The sequence below is a fragment of the Ovis canadensis genome, chromosome 2 (genome assembly GCF_042477335.2).
Source record: "Ovis canadensis isolate MfBH-ARS-UI-01 breed Bighorn chromosome 2, ARS-UI_OviCan_v2, whole genome shotgun sequence".
Lineage (NCBI taxonomy): Eukaryota > Metazoa > Chordata > Mammalia > Artiodactyla > Bovidae > Ovis > Ovis canadensis.
The window spans coordinates 146,795,112-146,814,709 of record NC_091246.1 but is presented as its reverse complement, the minus strand read 5'-3'; the positions used below and the strand labels follow the sequence as shown (position 1 = coordinate 146,814,709).

At 41.5% G+C, this 19,598-nt stretch overlaps 1 protein-coding gene and 1 long non-coding RNA gene across 6 annotated transcripts in view; one reads left to right on the top strand and one right to left on the bottom strand.

Moving 5' to 3' along the window:
* The window catches only part of LOC138433907 (uncharacterized), a 101,877-nt gene extending 96,442 nt beyond the window's left edge, over positions 1 to 5,435 (top strand). For 2 of the 5 annotated variants that reach the window (XR_011254509.1, XR_011254510.1), the window contains 3 exons: positions 33 to 155; positions 3,228 to 3,457; positions 4,093 to 5,435. This is a non-coding gene — a long non-coding RNA (uncharacterized lncRNA). Of the gene's footprint in view, positions 1 to 32; positions 156 to 3,200; positions 3,458 to 4,092 lie in introns of all 5 variants that reach the window. The other 3 variants (XR_011254511.1, XR_011254507.1, XR_011254506.1) reach the window with 2 other exon arrangements.
* The window catches only part of STK39 (serine/threonine kinase 39), a 323,108-nt gene that overhangs the window by 1,659 nt on the left and 301,851 nt on the right, over positions 1 to 19,598 (bottom strand). Inside the window, exon 17 of the mRNA XM_069577324.1 lies at positions 18,532 to 18,596. Within this exon, the coding sequence (XP_069433425.1) occupies positions 18,532 to 18,596 (65 nt within the window). The remainder of the gene's footprint in view (positions 1 to 18,531; positions 18,597 to 19,598) is intronic.

Here is a 19,598-nt window from a genome sequence, read left to right as displayed (position 1 = left end):
CCAGCAGACATGCTAAGAATCCCTTTCTCCAGTGACTCCTGGGTGTCACCTGCTCTGAGAAATCTGATCATCAGGCCCACTGAGGACAGAGGCGAAAGGCTTTGTTGCTCATGAAATGGAATCGCCAGTGAGCCAGCCACAGGACTGCTGGGAAGGTACATACACATCCTCAACAACGACTATGTAAAATGTAGTTTAAAATATGCCTTACTGGCACCCCACTCCAGCACTCTTGCCTTGAAAATCCCCATGGATGGAGGAGCCTAGTGGGCTGCAGTCCATGGGGTCGCTAAGTTGGACACGACTGAGCGACTTCACTTTCACTTTTCGTTTTCACACACTGGAGAAGGCAATGGCAACCCACTTCAGTGTTCGTGCCTGTAGAATCCCAGGGATGGAGAAGCCTGGTGGGTTGCCATCTATAGGGCTACACAGAGTCAGACACGACTGAACTGACTTAGCAACATTAGCAACTTTTAAAAAAGACTATTATGAAAATGAGCAGAAGAGATCTAATAGGCCACACTCAAGGGTAAACTGGTCTTTACCAAAATCATCTCTGTCAAACTGCTCCTTATTGCCAAATTCAGACTTAAAACCACTAGACCATTCAGGTATGACCTAAATCCAATCCCTTATGATTATACAGTGGAAGTGAGAAATAGATTTAAGGGACTAGATCTGATAGACAAAGTGCCTGATGAACTATGGACGGAGGTTCGTGACATTGTACAGGAGACAGGGATCAAGACCATCCCCATGGAAAAGAAATGCAAAAAAGCAAAATGGCTGTCTGAGGAGGCCTTACAAATAGCTGCGAAAAGCAAAGGAGAAAAAAAAAAAAAGATATACTCATTTGAATGCAGAGTTCCAAAGAATAGCAAGGAGAGATAAGAAAGCCTTCCTCACGATCAATGCAAAGAAATAGAAGAAAACAACAGAATGGGAGAGACGAGAGATCTCTTTAAGAAAATTCGAGATACCAAGGGAACATTTCATGCAAAGATGGGCTCGATAAAGGACAGAAATGGTATGGACCTAACAGAAGCAGAAGATATTAAGAAGAGGTGGCAAGAATACACAGAAGAACTGTACAAAAAAGAGCTTCATGACTAAGATAATCATGATGGTGTGATCACTCACTTACAGCCAGATATCCTGGAATGTGAAGTCAAATGGGCCTTAGAAAGCATCACTATGAACAAAGCTAGTGGAGGTGATGGAATTCCAGTTGAGCTATTTCAAATCCTGAAAGATGATGCTGTGAAAGTGCTGCACTCAACATGCCAACAAATTAGGAAAACTCAGCAGTGGCCACAGGACTGGAAATGGTCAGTTTTCATTCCAATCCCAAAGAAAGGCAATGCCAAAGAATGCTCAAACTACCACATAATTGCAGTCATCTCACACGCTAGTAAAGTAATGCTCAAAATTCTCCAAGCCAGGCTTCAGCTGTATGTGAACCATGAACTTTCAGATGTTCAAGCTGGTTTTAGAAAAGGCAGAGGAACCAGAGCTCAAATTGCCAACATCCGCTGGATCATCAAAAAAGCAAGAGAGTTCCAGAAAAACATCTATTTCTGATTTATTGAGTATGCCAAAGTCTTTGACTGTGTGGATAATAATAAACTGTGGAAAATTCTTCAAGAGATAGGAATACCAGACCACCTGACCTGCTTCCTGAGAAACCTATATGCAGGTCAGGAAGCAACAGTTAGAACTGGACATGGAACAACAGACTGTTCCAAATAGGAAAAGGAGTACCTCAAGGCTGTATATTGTCACCCTGCTTATTTAACTTCTATGCAGAGTACGTCCTGAGAAACACTGGGCTGGAAGAAGCACACGATGGAATCAAGATTGCCGGGAGAAATATCAATAACCTCAGATATGCAGATGACACCACCCTTCTGGCAGAAAGTGAAGAGGAACTAAAAAGCCTCTTGATGAAAGTGAAAGAGGAGAGCGAAAAAGTTGGCTTAAAGCTCAACATTCAGAAAACGAAGATCATGGCATCTGGTCCCATCATTCATGGGAAACAGTAGCTTACTTTATATTTGGGGGCTCCTAAATCACTGCAGATGATGATTGCAGCCATGAAATTAAAGGATGCTTCATTTCAGTTCAGTTGCTCAGTCATGTCCGACTCATTGTGACCCCATGAATCACAGCACGCCAGGCGTCCCTGTCCATCATCAACTCTGGGAGTTCACTCAGACTCACGTCTTTCGAGTCACTGATGCCATCCAGCCATCTCATCCTCTGTCATCCCCTTCTCCTCCTGCCTCCAATCCCCCCCAGCATCAGAGTCTTTCCCAATGAGTCAACTCTTTGCATGAAGTGGCCAAAGTACTGGAGTTTCAGCTTTAGCATCATTCCTTCCAAAGAAATCCCAGGGCTGATCTCCTTCAGAATGGATTGGTTGGATCTCCATGCAGTCCAAAAAGATGCTTACTCCTTGGAAGAAAAGTTATGACCAACCTAGATAGCATATTAAAAAGCAGAGACATTACTTTGCCAACAAAGGTCCGTCTAGCCAAGGCTATGGTTTTTCCAGTGGTCATGTATGGATGTGAGAGTTGGACTGTGAAGAAAGCTGAGCGCCGAAGAATTGATGCTTTTGAACTGTGGTGTTGGAGAAGACTCTTGAGAGTCCCTTGGACTGTGAGGAGATCCAACCAGTCCATTCTAAAGGAGATCAGTCCTGGGTGTTCATTGGAAGGACTGATGCTAAAGCTGAAACTCCAATACTTTGGCCACCTCATGCGAAGAGTTGACTCATTGGAAAAGACCCTGATGCTGGGAGGGACTGAGGGCAGGAGGAGAAGGGGACAACAAAGGATGAGATGGTTGGATGGCATCACCAACTTGATGAAGATGAGTTTGAGTAAACTCCAAGAGTTGGTGATGGACAGGGAGGCCTGGCATGCTGTGATTCTTAGGGTCGCAAAGATTCGGACACAACTGAGCAACTGAATTGAATTTTTACAGCGAAAGGTACTATTTTTCTATGACAGAATTTGTAAAAATTTAGGTCATATTTATTGCCTTAAAATTGGCCCAGATTACAAAATGCAAAGTACTTAATCATGTCAAAATCCAAAGAAACTGTAAATAAGCCCTTGCCCATCAAAATTCTCACTGGCACCAATTCACAACTTATTCTCCCCTTTACCTCCCTTTCCTATACGGTGACTCAGTAGTAAAAGAATCTGCCTGCAATGCAGGAGACGCAGGTTCGATCCCTGCTTGGGAAGATCTCCTGGAGAAGGAAATGACTACCTACTCCCAGTATTCTTGCCTGGAGAATTTAATGAACAGAGGAGCCTGGCGGGCTACAGTCCATGGGGTCGCAAAGAGTTGGACACGACTGAGAAACTAATCTATAGACACATAGAGTACTCAGACCACCATTCTAAATTGCCTCTACAGTACATAAATCAGAACTGGACATTACGTAAGTACCACAAAGCGGGGTGAGAAAAGTTTGAATGTCTGGGAATGGGCAATTAATTACCAAAGGGACATAGGAACCTTTTCTTGGCTGAGTGCCTGCTAAATAATTGAGAAAACAACTAGTTTCCCAGGGTCAAAAGCCCTTTCCAATCCTCACAGTGAAGCTGCTTAGCACTGTTCTAAAAAATTGTACAAAAACTCAGCCCTTTGCCAACCGCAGCATTTTCCTTTAAAATAGGCAGCTAATTATAACATATAACTTGAATATTTAATATTTAAATATTTAAAATAATTATCCTTAACATTCAGTGTGAGCAGTTATGCTCAATAAGAAAATCCATAGCCTAAAGAGTAGGAATATTAGCTAACATTTAAATAATTTACTTTGTGCCTGTCGATGTCTCTAGTTTCGACTGACAGATAAGATATTCAGAAAGATCAGAAGCTCTCCTTATCACTGCTAACAAAGCAGCACAGGCAGAAAATCTTCTCAGCTGAGATTTCTGGTGGGTGTTTATCACACCAGCACCAGTGATCTTTACCACCACACCGCCCTCCCCCGCCATCCGACCAATCTTCTACTCCCACCGTTTCTTGACATCTCTTCCTAATCCGTCCCTTCTTCTCTCCTTGTAGCTATTGCTAACATCCCTTCCTCAACTCACTGATGGGGGCAGAGATGTTCTGTGTAGAAAACGGACAAACATCTGAGGTCAGACTGTTGCTGTTGTCAAGTGTGAAGCCACATCCAGGCATTTGAAAGCTGTTATCAGAAATCTGGCACTGTGACAAGCAGGAGCCGAACATAGCTAGAAATAAAAACTAAGTCCTTGTGGTGAAGGGTAATGAAAGTGAGAATTTGTGTAACCAAAGCAGTGAGTATGTGGGTATAGGGAGGCCATGTCCCATTCTAGGTTTTGTCTCCTGGCAAAGAGGCACAGGCCAGGTGACTGGCTTTGCTTCAGGACACTCAGCCTTCCCTCCTCCATGTTGCTAGCTCTGATTTAAGCCTCTTAAATCAGAGGCCTTAAATCCTCTTAAATCCTTACCTCTTTGTGGCCTGCAAAATGATCATGAGGACAACAAGCAAATGATACTGAAATCTACACAAAAGAGACCAGAAACCCTTAAGGCAGCAGTTCTCAAATTATCAAGAACTCCAAATGATTATGTCCATGTGGATTATATTTATTGTACTTAGAAATATTAAATATTTATATAAACAAATGTGACTTAAACTTAGAAGCTACTGCACAGTAAAGAAAATAATAAAATGAAAAGATAACCTACAGAATGGGGTAAAATATTTGCAAACGATGCCACCGACAAGGGTTTCATTTCTAGTATACAAAGAACTCAAAGAAACAAACAACCCAATCAAAAAATGGGCAGAGGACCTAAATAGAGATTTCTCCAAAGAAATACAAATGGCCAATAACCACACGAAGAGATGCTCAACATCACTGATTACTAGCGAAATACGAATCTACAATGATGTACCACCTCATACCAGTCAGAACAGCCACAAATGCTAGAATATGGAGAAAAGGGAGCCCTCCTACACTGTTGGTGGAAGTATCAGTTGTTGCAGCCACTGTGGAAACCAGTATAGAGGGTTCTCAGAAAAGCAAAGATAGAATTACCTACCCTACAACCCAGCAGTCCCATTGTAGATAACAGTCCCAGTCTGTTATGTACAACACATAAACAGACTCACAGACATAAAGACTTGTGGTTGCCAAGGGGAATGAGAGGGGGGCAGTGATGGATTGGGAGCTTGGGGTTAGCAGATGCAAACTATCACATAGAAAAACAAGGATCTACTCTATAGCAGGGACAGCTTACAATCAATATTCTATAATAAACCATAATAGGAAAGAATGTGTGTGTGTGTGTACATATATAAATCACTTTGCTGTACAGCAGAAATTAACACATTGTAAATCAACTTCAATAAAAATATTTTTAATAATGTTAAAGTACTAAATCTATTTTAAAACATAAAATATGATTAAGTTATATTGTATTTACTGTCTTAGAAAATAAAAGGTGTTTCTAAAGTACTCAGTTACTGATTCACTAAACATTACAGAAATAAGCCCACGGCATGCTAATAGTTTCCCAAAACAAAATTAAGAGTGGCCCTGCTTTTTACACTTTCTTAGATCTCAAATGTTTTGCTTCATAAAAATGGCCAGATTCTCACACCTGCATGCGCAGTCACTCGACTGCTGTTTTCCTTAAAGTATACAAAGAAAATCCAGTCTCTCACAAATATCTAGTTGGAAAAGGGGAGAGTATCTTAACAGCCTTTCCAAATAATTGCGGACATCACATGTTACTATGCCAAAACTTTCCAAGTGCTATTTTCATAAAGCTTAGTTGCAATGTAAAATGTAAAACCAACATGTTAAACTTTTCATAAATGTTAAGGTAAACATCAGTCTATTTTAATGGATCTTTTACTATGTATAATTTTTCAGCATCACTGAGCTAGCAAATGTTCCAAATGTTGACATATTATACAGTATCAATACATTATTAATATTATCTATTACCAATCTCATCAGATAAAGCTTTAAATACTGAGGGTAGGGTTGTGTGTTGGGGGGGTGTGGGGGTGTCTGTCAAACTGACTACGGCAGATACACAAGTTTTCTAAAATCCTGTTTTTTGCTTGAAATGTGAAATTTCTTATTGACAACAAATACTGTCCATTGTTTTCCTTGAAGTGTCAGGCTTACTGGGTTCATTTTCAAACAAATGTCTGCCAGATCCCTAGTCTGAAGAGCCAATGTTTCTCAGCTGTTCTTCCAAGTAAAAGTGATGTTCCATGAAAAAAAAAAAAAGCTAGTTTGGCTCACAACTCTATCTCACCAGTTCTTTTCCTAGAGACAACCATCATACTTAAGGTACTGAAGAAATGCTTCCCATCTCATCACACAGAATACTAAAAAGATGTGTTCTCATCTGGGGATTTAAGCCAGTTGCCCTTACTTTTAAAATTTTTATGTATTTATGGAGTGATAGAATGAGTGCTTTAAAGATGATGGCTATTACCACAGTTTGATGTTTCTGCTTTGGTTTCTGCCCACATTACTAGGTTGGACCACAGTGGCTTTTACACCAATGTTAACACTATGGGAAAAGCCAAGTAACATCTTAGTATTCTTATGAACATTCAGGATCCCTTAAAATAAAAAGTCTCAAGGAACCCCAGAAGTTCAAGACCCACACTTAGAGAACCTCCACTTCAAAGGAAAATGTACACGTTCTCAGGAGCTTACCGTGGCGGTGGAACACGACTACCGGCGCTCAAGTGCCTGTGCTGATTCCTGAACGTCCCCACCAGCCTGCAGGTGTGGCTCTCATCGTGTGGAGGAGCTTCAGATGTGGCTGTCCAACGTCAATCCTAAGAATTCCCTCCACTGCCAGCCTGGGTGCGCTTTGGAACCACCAGGAGAGTTTGAAAACATACCCGTGCCCATGTCCACTCCAGGAGTTGTGACTGAACTGGTCTGGGGTGTGGCCTGGCACTGGGATTTTCTGAGCTCCCCAGGGAAGTCAGTGGAGTCTGAGAACCTCTCTTCTACCCTAGCATCCCCTTTCCTTTAGAGCCATGGTTCCCAAACTTTAGCATCAGAATCACCCCGAGAGTGTGTTAACACAGGTTCCTGCGCCTGATTCCCTCCAGATTCTGATTCCTCAGGCCTGGGATGGAACCCCAGAATTCACATTTTTATAAAGGTTCCAGGTGAAGCTGACACTGTCCGTCTGAGGACCACACTTTGCAGAACCATTGTTTCAGACTGAATAGGAGACAGAGCTGCTACATGGGCCTTCTTGAACTGAGAGTCAGCGGGAGGAGTAAGTCAATACTCTCAGCTACTTTTTATATCATTTGAGCCCTGGCTTTATGTGTACTTTGGGAAATATCACCTTAAACACTCAGCCTTGATAAATAAGGCTCTTTGGCCATTAATTACCAAAATGCATATAAAACTGCTATCTGTTCAACATCAATAATTATTAGAGAAATGTACCAGCTCACACCAGTCAGAATGTCCATCATTCAAAAGCCTACAAGTAACAAATGCTAGAGAGAGTGTGGAGAAAACGGAACTCTCCTATGCTGACGTCACAGCCACCATGGAAAATAGCATGGAGGTCCTCAGAACACTAAAAATAGAACTACCATGTGACCCAGCAATCCCACTTCTGGGTACAAATCCACACAAGACTCTAATCCAAAAAGATACCTGCACCCCTAAGTTCATAGCAGCACTATTCACAACACAGGGAAACAACCTGAGTGTCCACGGACAGATGAATGGGTAAAGAAGACATGGCGCATATACACGATGGAATACGACTGAGCTGTAAGACAGAAAGAACTAATGCCGTTCGCAGCAACATGAGCAACCTAGAGATGATCCTACTTAAGCGAAGTAAGTCAGAAAGACAAACACCAAACCATATCACTTACACGTGAAATCTAAAATACGACACAAACGAACATATCTTCGACACAGAAACAGAATCAGGCATATAGAGAACAGACTGATGGTTGCCAAGGGACAGTGGGTTGGGGAAGGGATGGCGGCTGGGGTGAGCAAATTTAGCAGATGTAAGCTTTTATGTATAGGATGAATAAACAACAAGGTCCTACTGTATAGCACAGAAAACTATATTCAGTATCCTTTGATAAACCATCATGAAAAAGAACATTAAAAAAGAATATATAACTTTTCTGTATAGCAGAAATTTAACACACTGTAAATCAACTAGACTTCAATAAAAAATTGCTGTCTGTAATGCATGTTAGTAAACTTCAGAAACTAAGTTCATACTGCTCATATGTGTACCACTGCTAGTGCTAAGTCACTTCAGTCGTGTCCGACTCCGTGCAACCCCAGAGACGGCAGCCCACCAGGCTCCCCCGTCCCCGGGATTCTCCAGGCAAGAACACTGGAGTGGGTTGCCGTTTCCTTCTCCAATGCATGAAAGAGAAAAGTGAACGTGAAGTCGCTCAGTCGGGTCTGACTCTTAGCGACCCCATGGACTGCAGCCTGCCAGGCCCCTCCGCCCATGGGATTTACCAGTTGGATGTTAATTAAAACAATGGAGGGGTTGGAGGTGCCAGCCCTCCAAACAGTCAGAAATCCACATATAACTTACATTTGGCCCTCCTTAAATATGGTTCCTCTATATCTGCAAGTTGAACTAACCACAGATTGTTATTACTATTGTATTTATTGAAAAAAATTCATGTCTAATTGGATCATGCAGTTCAAACCTATGTTGTTCAAGGGTCAGCTGTACTTACAATTTGTGTTCTATCTTCTCTCTCTCTGTTGCTCTTTAGTCATTAAGTCATATCCTACTCTTGTGACCCCATGGACTGTAGCCTGCCAGGCTCCTCTGTCCATGGGATTCTCTGGGCAACAATGGGTTGCTATTTCTTTCTCCAGTTCTATCTTCAAGGGCAAATTAAATATTTTGTATTGTCACTAACCCAGTTTCAAAAATTCCACATTGAAAGCAGCAAGACTTACCTACTTTACAAAACTGCCAGGTAGCAAATTAAAAAATGACTTAAAAAACATTTATGAAAACTTGCCTCAAGGCTTACAACAATAAAACCATACTGATAATGTCAAACCCAAAGCACGTACTACTTGAGCTGAAATGCCCTCTATGCCTGAACCGCTTTGTTGAAAGTGAAAAGGTTTCTGATCTCCCTGTTTCTAGCAGTGCCAACAACGGAAATCATACTTCACTTATCTTTCCTGTCAAATGAAGCTATAGAGATCTCGCTGGGTGGAGGAAAAAAAGTAAATGTATTTCTTTAAATAACAATAGCCTTGCCCCTCAAGGCCATTTTTAAAAAAATTAAAATATATACACAGATATACAAGACACACCTTTTTAAGCTTGAGCCAAATATTTCTTAATAGTGGTGGGAGCTAAGAGGAAAGAGACTGGAGAATGAGTTGTCCACATATGACATGCTTCCCAGCCTTGGCTAAACACTGGGACTACCAGAGGGTGCTTTCAAAGTTCCTGCCCAGGCTGCAGGAAGAACAATTAGGCTATCTGCAATAGGACCCACTCATGAGTAATTGTCTAAAGTGTCCTCACCATCCCTGGAGTGAAACCACTGTGCAGCCAGTTGAAGAACCACAGTATTAATAATTACATAATGTTCAGGCCCCTGACATTCTCCTTTAAAAGCAAACAAAGTGCTGAGATGAAAATGATAAACAGCTGAAGGACTAGGAGCAGTAGCAGAAGGAAAACTGCTTCTAAAACACTTTGATCTAAATAACCAAACTGGGTCTCTGTGGTTTTACTGGGATGTTAAGTGTCCCACACTTAACATGAATCAAGGCAGATTGGAAGTGGTCAGATGGCAAAAGTGAACGTCGACATTCTAGGAATCAGAGAACTAAGATGGACTGGAATGGGTGAATTTAATTCAGATGACCATTATATCTACTCCTGCGGGCAGGAATCCCTCAGAAGAAATGGAGCAGCCATCATGGTCAACAAGAGAGTCTAAAATGCAGTACTTGATTGCAGTCTCAAAAACGACAGAATGATCTCTGTTCGTCTCCAAGGCAAACCATTCAATATCACAGTAATCCAAGTCTATGGCCCAACCAGTAATGCTGAAGAAGCTGACGTTGAACGGTTCTATGAAGACCTACAAGACCTTTTAGAACTAACACTCAAAAAAGATGTCCTTTTCATTATAGGGGACTGGAATGCAAAAGTAGGAAGTCAAGAAACACCTGGAGTAACAGGCAAATTTGGCCTTGGAATAGACAATGAAGCAGGGCAAAGACTAATAGAGTTTTGCCAAAAAAATGCACTGGTCATAGCAAACACCCTCTTCCAACAACACAAGAGAAGACTCTACACATGGACATCACCAGATGGTCAACACCAAAATCAGATTGATTATATTCTTTGCAGCCAAAGATGGAGCAGCTCTATACAGTCAACAAAAACAAGACCAGGAGCTGACTGTGGCTCAGATCATAAACTCCTTATTGGCAAATTCAGACTTAAATTGAAGAAAGTAGGGAAAACCACTAGATCATTCAGGTATGACCTAAATCAATTCCCTTATGATTATACAGTGAAAGTGAGAAATAGATTTAAGGGCCTAGATCTGATAGATAGAGTGCCTGATGAACTATGGAATGAGGTTTGTGACACTGTACAGGAGACAGGGATCAAGACCATCCCCATGGAAAAGAAATGCAAGAAAGAAAAATGGCTGTCTGGGGAGGCCTTACAAATAGCTGTGAAGAGAAGAGAGGCAAAAAGCAAAGGAGAAAAGGAAAGATACAAGCAGCTGAATGCAGAGTTCCAAAGAATAGCAAGAAGAGATAAGAAAGCCTTCTTCAGCGATCAATGCAAAGAAATAGAGGAAAACAACAGAATGGGAGAGACGAGAGATGTCTTCAAGAAAATTAGAGATACCAAGGGAACATTTTATGCAAAGATGGGCTCGATAAAGGATAGAAATGGTATGGACCTAACAGAAGCAAAAGATATTAACAAGAGGTGGCAAGAATACACAGAAGAACTGTACAAAAAAAAGATCTTCATGATCCAGATAATCATGATGGTATGATCACTAATCTAGAGCCAGACATCCTGGAATGTGAAGTCAAGTGGGCCTTAGAAACCATCACTACGAACAAAGCTAGTGGAGGTGATGGAATTCCAATTGAGCTATTTCAAATCCTGAAAGATGATGCTGTGAAAGTGCTGCACTCAATATGCCAGCAAATTTGGAAAACTCAGCAGTGGCCACAGGACTGAAAAAGGTCAGTTTTCATTCCAATTCCAAAGAAAGGCAATGCCAAAGAATGCTCAAACTACCGCACAATTGCACTCATCTCACATGCTAGTAAAGTAATGCTCAAAATGCTCAGAGCCAGGCTTCCGCAATATGTGAACCGTGAACTTCCAGATGTTCAAGCCGGTTTTAGAAAAGGCAGAGGAACCAGAGATCAAATTGTCAACATCTGCTGGATCATGGAAAAAGCAAGAGAGTTCCAGAAAAACATCTATTTCTGGTTTATTGAGTATGCCAAAGCCTTTGACTGTGTGGATCACAATAAACTGTGGAAAATTCTGAAAGAAATGGGAATACCAGACCACCTGACCTGCTTCTTGAGAAACCTATATGCAGGTCAAGAAGCAACATTAACTGGACATGGAACAACAGACTGGTTCCAAATAGGAAAAGGAGTACCTCAAGGCTGTATATTGTCACCCTGCTTATTTAACTTCTATGCAGAGTACATCATGAGAAACGCTGGGCTGGAAGAAGCACAAGCTGGAATCAAGATTGCCGGGAGAAATATCAATCACCTCAGATATGCAGATACCACCACCCTTAAGGCAGAAAGTGAAGAGGAATTAAAAAGCCTCTTGATGAAAGTGAAAGAGGAGAGTGAAAAAGTTGGCTTAAAGCTCAACATTCAGAAAACGAAGATCATGGCATCCGGTCCCATGACTTCATGGGAAATAGATGGGGAAACAGTGGAAACAGTGTCAGACTTTATTTCTTGGGCTCCAAAATCACTGCAGATGGTGATTGCAGCCATGAAATTAAAAGATGCTTACTCCTTGGAAGAAAAGTTATGACACAACCTAGATAGCATGTTAAAAAGCAGAGGCATTACTTTGCCAACAAAAGTCTGTCTAATCAAGGCTATGGTTTTTCCAGTGGTCACATATGGATGTGAGAGTTGGACTGTGAAGAAAGCTGAGCGCAAAAGAATTGATGTTTTTGAACTGTGGTGTTGGAGAAGACTCTTGAGAGTCCCTTGGACTGCAAGGAGATCCAACCAGTCCATTCTGAAGGAGATCAGCCCTGGGTGTTCTTTGAAGGAAATGATGCTGAAGCTGAAACTCCAGTACTTTGGCCACCTCATGCAAAGAGCTGACTCATTGGAAAAGACTCTGATGCTGGGAGGGATTGGGGGCAGGAGGAGAAGGGGACGACAGAGGATGAGATGGCTGGATGGCATCACCCACTCGATGGACGTGAGTCTGAGTGCACTCCGGCAGTTGGTGATGGACAGGGAGGCCTGGTGAGCTGCGATTCATGGGGTCGCAAAGAGTCGGACACGACTGAGAGACTGAACTGAAGTAAGTGTCCCACAGATGATTAAGCCAAGAAGCAGTTCAAACGAGCTCTGTCCAGTGGGTCTCAAACTGGCTGGCAACTGACAACCACAAAGAAAACCTCTCAGGCTTTAACTAACTAGAGCTGATGGAAAGGTAAATGACAGAAATAGACCGTCATTCCTGAGTTTGGCTTTATTTAGCATCTTTATCTTTTGAGGAAAAACCATCACTTTTCATTCACTGGGCATGCCACACATTACTGCATTCTCAAGCCATAAGGGAGAAGAAACACTTGCAAGACTCTCCTGCAGGCCTCCTGCACCAGACAGGCCAGTATCACTCTGCTGAAGGTACAAAGGAGATCTGGTCTCAACCAGTGTGTGTCCAGTCATCCAAAAGGTGACTCCACAAAGAAACAGAAAACTGTAGTACCATAAGGGTGCAAGGTCCTGACTGTAAGACTGAACAGCTGTTGAGCGTGGGGCCATGATGCTAGACCAGAGTTGAACTCCCAGCTTTTGCACCAGATGATCTTGGGCAAGTTAACCTCACAGAGCCTCTGATTCCCCAAACATGGAATGGACCCCATGACATCACCATCCTGGCGGATCATGAGGAGTAAATTAACTGAGATGGTGTAAAATACTTCATGCTCTGTTCTGCAGACAGTGGATGCACATGAAACAGCAGTGATTCCTGTCATTTCTACAGGCAAGGCCAAGGGCTTCTGACAGAGACTTAAAAAGAGGGCATGAAGCTGAGGTCACAATCTTAGTTTTCAGGGATCAAAACAAGGTAAAGAAAAGAATGATGGCTCAAGTTTTTAAAATGAGGCTTGTGTTATTCTGATGAAGTTTAATTATGATCAGTTCAGTCGCTCAGTCATGTCCGACTCTTTGTGACCCCATGAACCCCAGCATGCTAGGCCTCCCTCTCCGTCACCAACTCCTAGAGTTTACCCAAACCCATGTCCATTGAGTCTGTGATGCCATCCAACCATCTCATCCTCTGTTGTCCCCTTTTCCTCCTGCCTTCAATCTTTCCCAACATCAGGGTCTTTCCAAATGAGTCAGCTCTTTGCATCAGGTGGCCAAAATGTTGGAGTTTCAGCTTCATTAGCCCTTCCAATGAACACCCAGGACTGATCTCCTTTAGGATGGACTGGTTGAATCTCCTTGCAGTCCAAGGGACTCGCAAGAGTCTTCTCCAACACCACAGTTCAAAAGCATCAATTCTTCGGCACTCAGCTTTCTTTATAGTCCAGCTCTCACATCCATACATGACTACTGGAAAAACCATAGCCTTGATTAGATGGACCTTTGTTGACAAAGTAATGTCTCTGCTTTTTAATATGCTGTCTAGGTTGGTCATAACCTTCCTTCCAAGGATTAAGTGTCTTTTAATTTCATGGCTGTAGTCACCATCTGCAGTGATTTTGGAGCCCAGAAAAATAAAGTCTGACACTGTTTCTACTGTTTCCCCATCTATTTGCCATGAAGTGATGGGGCTGGACGCCATGATCTTAGTTTTCTGAATGTTGAGCTTTAAGCCAACTTTTTCACTCTCCTCTTTCACTTTCATTAAGAGGCTCTTTAGTTCTTCTTCACTTTCTGCTCTAAGGGTGGTGGTATCTGCATATCTGAAGTTATTAATATTTCTCCTGGCAATACTGATTCCAGCTTGTGCTTCTTCCAGTCCAGCATTTCTCATGATGTACTCTGCATTTAAGTTAAATAAGCAGGGTGACAACATACAGCCTTGAAGTACTCCTTTTCCTATTTGGAACCAGTCTATTGTTCCATGTCCAGGAGATCCAAGACAGAAGAGCCTCTAGATGTACATCAGAGACACAAATAAGATTCTATACCATTTTGTTAGGTAGGAAGTTAAGGGATGAGGGATTAAGGTGACCTAGCTAAAAAGGATGCAAGCTGATTTCTAAACCCTACCACAGAAACGCCCAGGAGAGCTCACAGATATGCTACAAAAAGAACCTCAGAGATTTTTCCAACTCCTGCAAGTACGCCCTAGGCACACAGTGGATACAAACTAACCACAGGGGCTTCTCCAGCTCCAGCACATGCACAGCTGTGTCAAGTAACGTTAGGCAGCTAGCAGTCTGTAAAGGATTCATAAATATTCTATACATACATACATTTGATTATAACAGACTGAATTATGCAAAAGACATAAGTAATAGAGCCTATTGTGCAACTTGCAAGTGTCAATCAAAACTCTCAGTCCCCACCCATCTAGATGAATATGTGAAATCACTATTTTGCATGTGCCCAGACATGTCCCATTCCCTGACTGTCCGTGAGTGTACCTATTTGCATTTTGCACAGGACATGAACCAAGAGGAGGAGACAGGGAGTACAAAAAGGGAAGTCAAGAGGCATCATTGACACTCCAGGGCTGGCCATCTTCGGCCTATTTAATAAAAAGAGCTTGAGCTGTAACCAGTCTCTTGTTTCAAACCCTTCCTACTATGAGACAGGAGCCGAGAAATCCTGCCTGCTTGAGCTGTAACAAGATTAGAACTGAGGGAGAGAAATACACCAACCTAAAAATTTCAATATAATATAACCTTTCTGAGAGAGAATACTGGAGAAGAATCAAGACCAGGACTGGATGTCCGAAAGAGCTTGCTGGATAAGTGAAATTAGAGCAGAAAACTGGAATGTGCCTAGGTATTGGTGAGTCAGAGACCAGGCTGGGTGAAGCTGGGGGACTAGGATATTTTAGTAAGAGGGAAAAGTACATTCAAAGGGTCAGTGGAGGAAAATAGGAACAGGACTAGAGAAAAAAATGAATGAATGGGGCGTGGGGTAAAGAAAGGCAGAGCAGGATCTAAAGGAGGTTTGATTGGGCTGTACTTCCTTAGACATGTTGTTTGAGTTTCACAAGAGGACAGTGGAGAGTCAGTCAAGTATCTGGGGGCATTTTGGAATTAAGGATTCATGGCAGATAGATGGGGAAACAGTGGTTGACTTTATCTTTCTGGGCTCCAAAATCACTGCAGATGGTGATTGCAGCGATGAAATTAAAAGACGCTTGCTCCTTGGAAGAAAAGTTATGACACAACCTAGACAGCATATTAAAAAGCAGAGACATTACTTTGCCAACAAAGGTCCGTCTAATCAAGGCTATGGTTTTTCCAGTAGTCACGTATGGATGTGAGAGTTGGACTATAAAGAAGGCTGAGTGCCGAAGAATGGATGCTTTTGAACTGTGGTGTTGGAGAAGACTCTTGAGAGTCCCTTGGACTGCAAGGAGATCCAACCAGTCCAACCTAAAGGAGATCAGTCCTGGGTGTTCATTGGAAGGACTGATGTTGAAGCTGAAACTCCAATATTTTGGCCACCTGATGTGAAGAGCTGACTCATTGGAAAAGACCTTGATGTTGGGAAAGATTGAGGGCAGGAGGAGAAGGGGATGACAGAGGATGAGATGGTTGGATGGCATCACCAACTCAATGGACATGAGTTTGAGTAAACTCTGGGAGTTGGTGATGGACAGGGAGGGCTGGTGTGCTGCGGTTTATGGGGTCGCAAAGAGTCGGACATGACTGAGCGACTGAACTGAACTGGAATTAAGGAAGAATTACTCAGGTTAGAGCCTCATTGTGGTAAACAGAGCTGGAGGCTGGCAAGTTGTAGGCAGTAAGTGCAGTTCCGGAAGAGGATCCCACTAGGGGGGCTGAGGATGGGGAGGAAGACAGACTCAAGAGAGGGAATCCAGGGAACTAACAAACTGGTGAGAGAAGATGAGGGAGAGTTCCACATTATTCTTATGGTTTATCTAGGGACATTACAGAGGGTGTTTTTACAAAACCTTCAGTACTATGAACGGACTTCCCTGGTGGCTCAGATGGTGAAGCGTCTGTCTACAATGCAGGAGACCCAGGTTCGAGCCCTCGGTTGGGAAGATCCCCTGGAGAAGGAAATGGCAATCCACTCCAGTACTATTGCCTGGAGAATCCCATGGACAGAGGAGGCTGGTAGGCTACAGTCTATGGGGTCACAAAGAGTCGGACACGACTGAGCGGCTTCACTTTCACTTTCAGTACTATGAAAGGGCTGGGGTAGACACTCCTATTTTATAGGTAAGAGAATTTAGAGACAATGAGAATAAGCCAGCATTAAAGTTTTAATCTCTTGTCCCTAGGTTTACATGTTCAAAGTTTGGAAAATGTCCTGGAGGTATTATATGCTGTAACTTCTTTTTTTTTGCAGAATAAAAAATGAATAAAGAAACGTTAATTCTGACTTGAAATGCAGACACGGGGTGCCATTTTTCTTGTCCATATATCCTCATACAAATGAAATATGTTTACAAGATGCAAGTGAATTACAAACATAACAGAAGTGGAAAGAAGAGTCCTAAGCTAGAAGATAAATTTCCCAATTTGTTAATTTCTCACTCTTTGTCCGACTAAAATGTTCTTTGATTATATCAAAAGAAAATTAATTTCTTCAGCTGAATTCTTTCTGTGAAAGTCTTTGTGTTTTTCTTTTGTCACTCAGCCTGGCCACCTGAAATTAGATGAGGAGCAAGGTCCAGAAAGCTAATTAGCACTAGGCTAACATTTACTGTAACGAATCATTTAGCATTTTTTGGCCATGCACATTTTTCCATTAAATTTTCACAAGAAATAATAAAGACCATTAATATGTTGTGCACAGCAAAGTGTTGGTCATCTAGATCTTAAATTGCTTAGCACTCTGGCTGGCCCTTGCTAAGATTAATTTATAATTTAAAAAATTAGTCATTTACTATACCGTCTGCAAAAACTTTCCAGAAAAGCATCACTTTTGACTAGCTGGACTTCTCTCCATTTCTAGCCAGGATAACAGGCTCTTAGTTTCACAAGGACCCCAGAATGCTCCATATCTGTATCTCTGTGGCCACCCTAGTTTATAAGCTTAAAATCTACTAGTGCAGAAAAACTGCTGGAATATTTCCTCTCTATGAGAATCTGTTACTGTGATTTGAAACGTGGAGTTAAAACGTCATGTCTTTGTTCACTAGCTTTCAGAGCGCAGTTCTACAATCGCTTCCAGTTACTTAAACCACTTCTACAACAATCGGCCTCAGTTTTTAAAAAGTTAGGACCACTTGGCTTTGTTAAGAGTGTTGCTTTGAACTCAGATTAATTTGTCTGTCTGGTCAAGTTGCCGTACAAACTGGAAGCAAAAGGGGACAGACTTCAGGACTTCTCAAATGGCTACTCTTAAAGATGTGATGGTAAAAGAACAAACCACAATTATGGAAGAGGAAATTTCCAGTCATGATTAGAAAAGTATTCCCAAGTCATAAAAGAGAACAAAATAATGCCAATTTGCAGCAATGTGGATGGATGCAGAGATTGTCATAATGAGTTACAGTAAGTCAGAGAAAGACAAATATCATATGATACCAGGTATATGTGGAATCTAAAAAAATGGCACAAATGAACTTATTTACAAAACAAATAGAGTCACAGATGTAGAAAAGAAGCTTATGGTCATCAGTGGGGAAAGGGGAGGTGACAGATAAATTGGGAGACTGAAACTGCCATATACATACTACATAAAATATATAACTAGTAAGGACCTACTGTATAGCACAGGGAACTCTACTCAATACTCTGTACAGACATATACAGGAAAAGAGTCTGGAAAAAAAGCAGATATATGTATAACTGGTTCACTTTACTGTATACCTGAAACTAACACACCCTTCTAAATCAATTATACTCTAATTAAAAAAAAAAAATTCTCATGTTGACCAGCCAAATAACGAATGCAGAAATGGATTCCCACTTCCCTACCCCTGTAAACCAACAACAGAATTATGCAACAGGTTCTTAAATGATATTACTATTACTTGTTGGCACAGCATGGCGAAATCTTTACCTTCATTCCGTAACTTTTCACTTACCAACTTAAATGTCAATGTTTTTAAAGCTTTGGGATCATCTACAATCTTCTGTAAATTAGCAGCCACTGTAAAATATAAACACAGAGAAAAAGTGTCCACATTATTTCCAATAACAGTGGATTTTCACATCAGTGCTTCAGAAAATTTGACTAATGATGCAATAACCTGCAAAATAATTTCTTCCACAGACATTCAAAGTCCATATAAATGACCAAATTACTCTCATAAAGACATTTTCTACCACAGCCTACATCTTCAGTGCATCAATTAATCAGTGTACACTGGTCCCACATTTTCTACAAAAAAAGAGAAATTATTTACTAGCGGAAAGTATAAAATGATAGTAGCCCCCAGTGTTTCCACTACCTGGATTTTCTCAACACTCATTAATAAGAGATGTATTAGCCAGGACAGGGTAGTTCAAAACAAAGAGGAAACTGGTTTCTCTGGAAATAATAGGTCAGCATTTTGAACTCCTGTCCCTATAAATTCACTCAGTAATAAAACACAGTGGATAACCTCCACAACTCAGGCATGTGTCTTAGTGCTTTCAGAGTACAGTGATCTGTCAAAGCAGTGAATACTACCCTGAGCAACACGTGAGTTGGCTGAACAGGGTCAAGTACTAGAGGTTGTCCATTTGGAGCTCAGTAGTGCAGATACATTTTTAGTAATAGCCAGATTCATCAGAGATCTGTCCTGCTCTCTGTGGCGCCATGATGCTTCATGGAGAAGTCAGCCTTCCCTGCATAGGGTCCTGTTTATGAACAGGATTCTCATGAGATGATGCTGATAGAAATTTAACACCTTGCTCCTTCTACCTCCAAACCCAAAGTATAAAGCATTCAATGTCAAGTACATGCTGTTGGTCCAAGACAGAGAAGTTGGTATTGAAGAAATTAAGAGAAAGTCCTGTCCATCATTTTTATTTTCCAAGAGGAAAATCCCCTGCCGCTTCAATAATCAGCCATCTAAAAAGCTGTCTGAAAACTTGAAGAAAAAATTTAAGAGAAAAATAGTAAACATAAACATTTTGAGAAAAATGTTTCAAGTATAAAGTTTCTAAG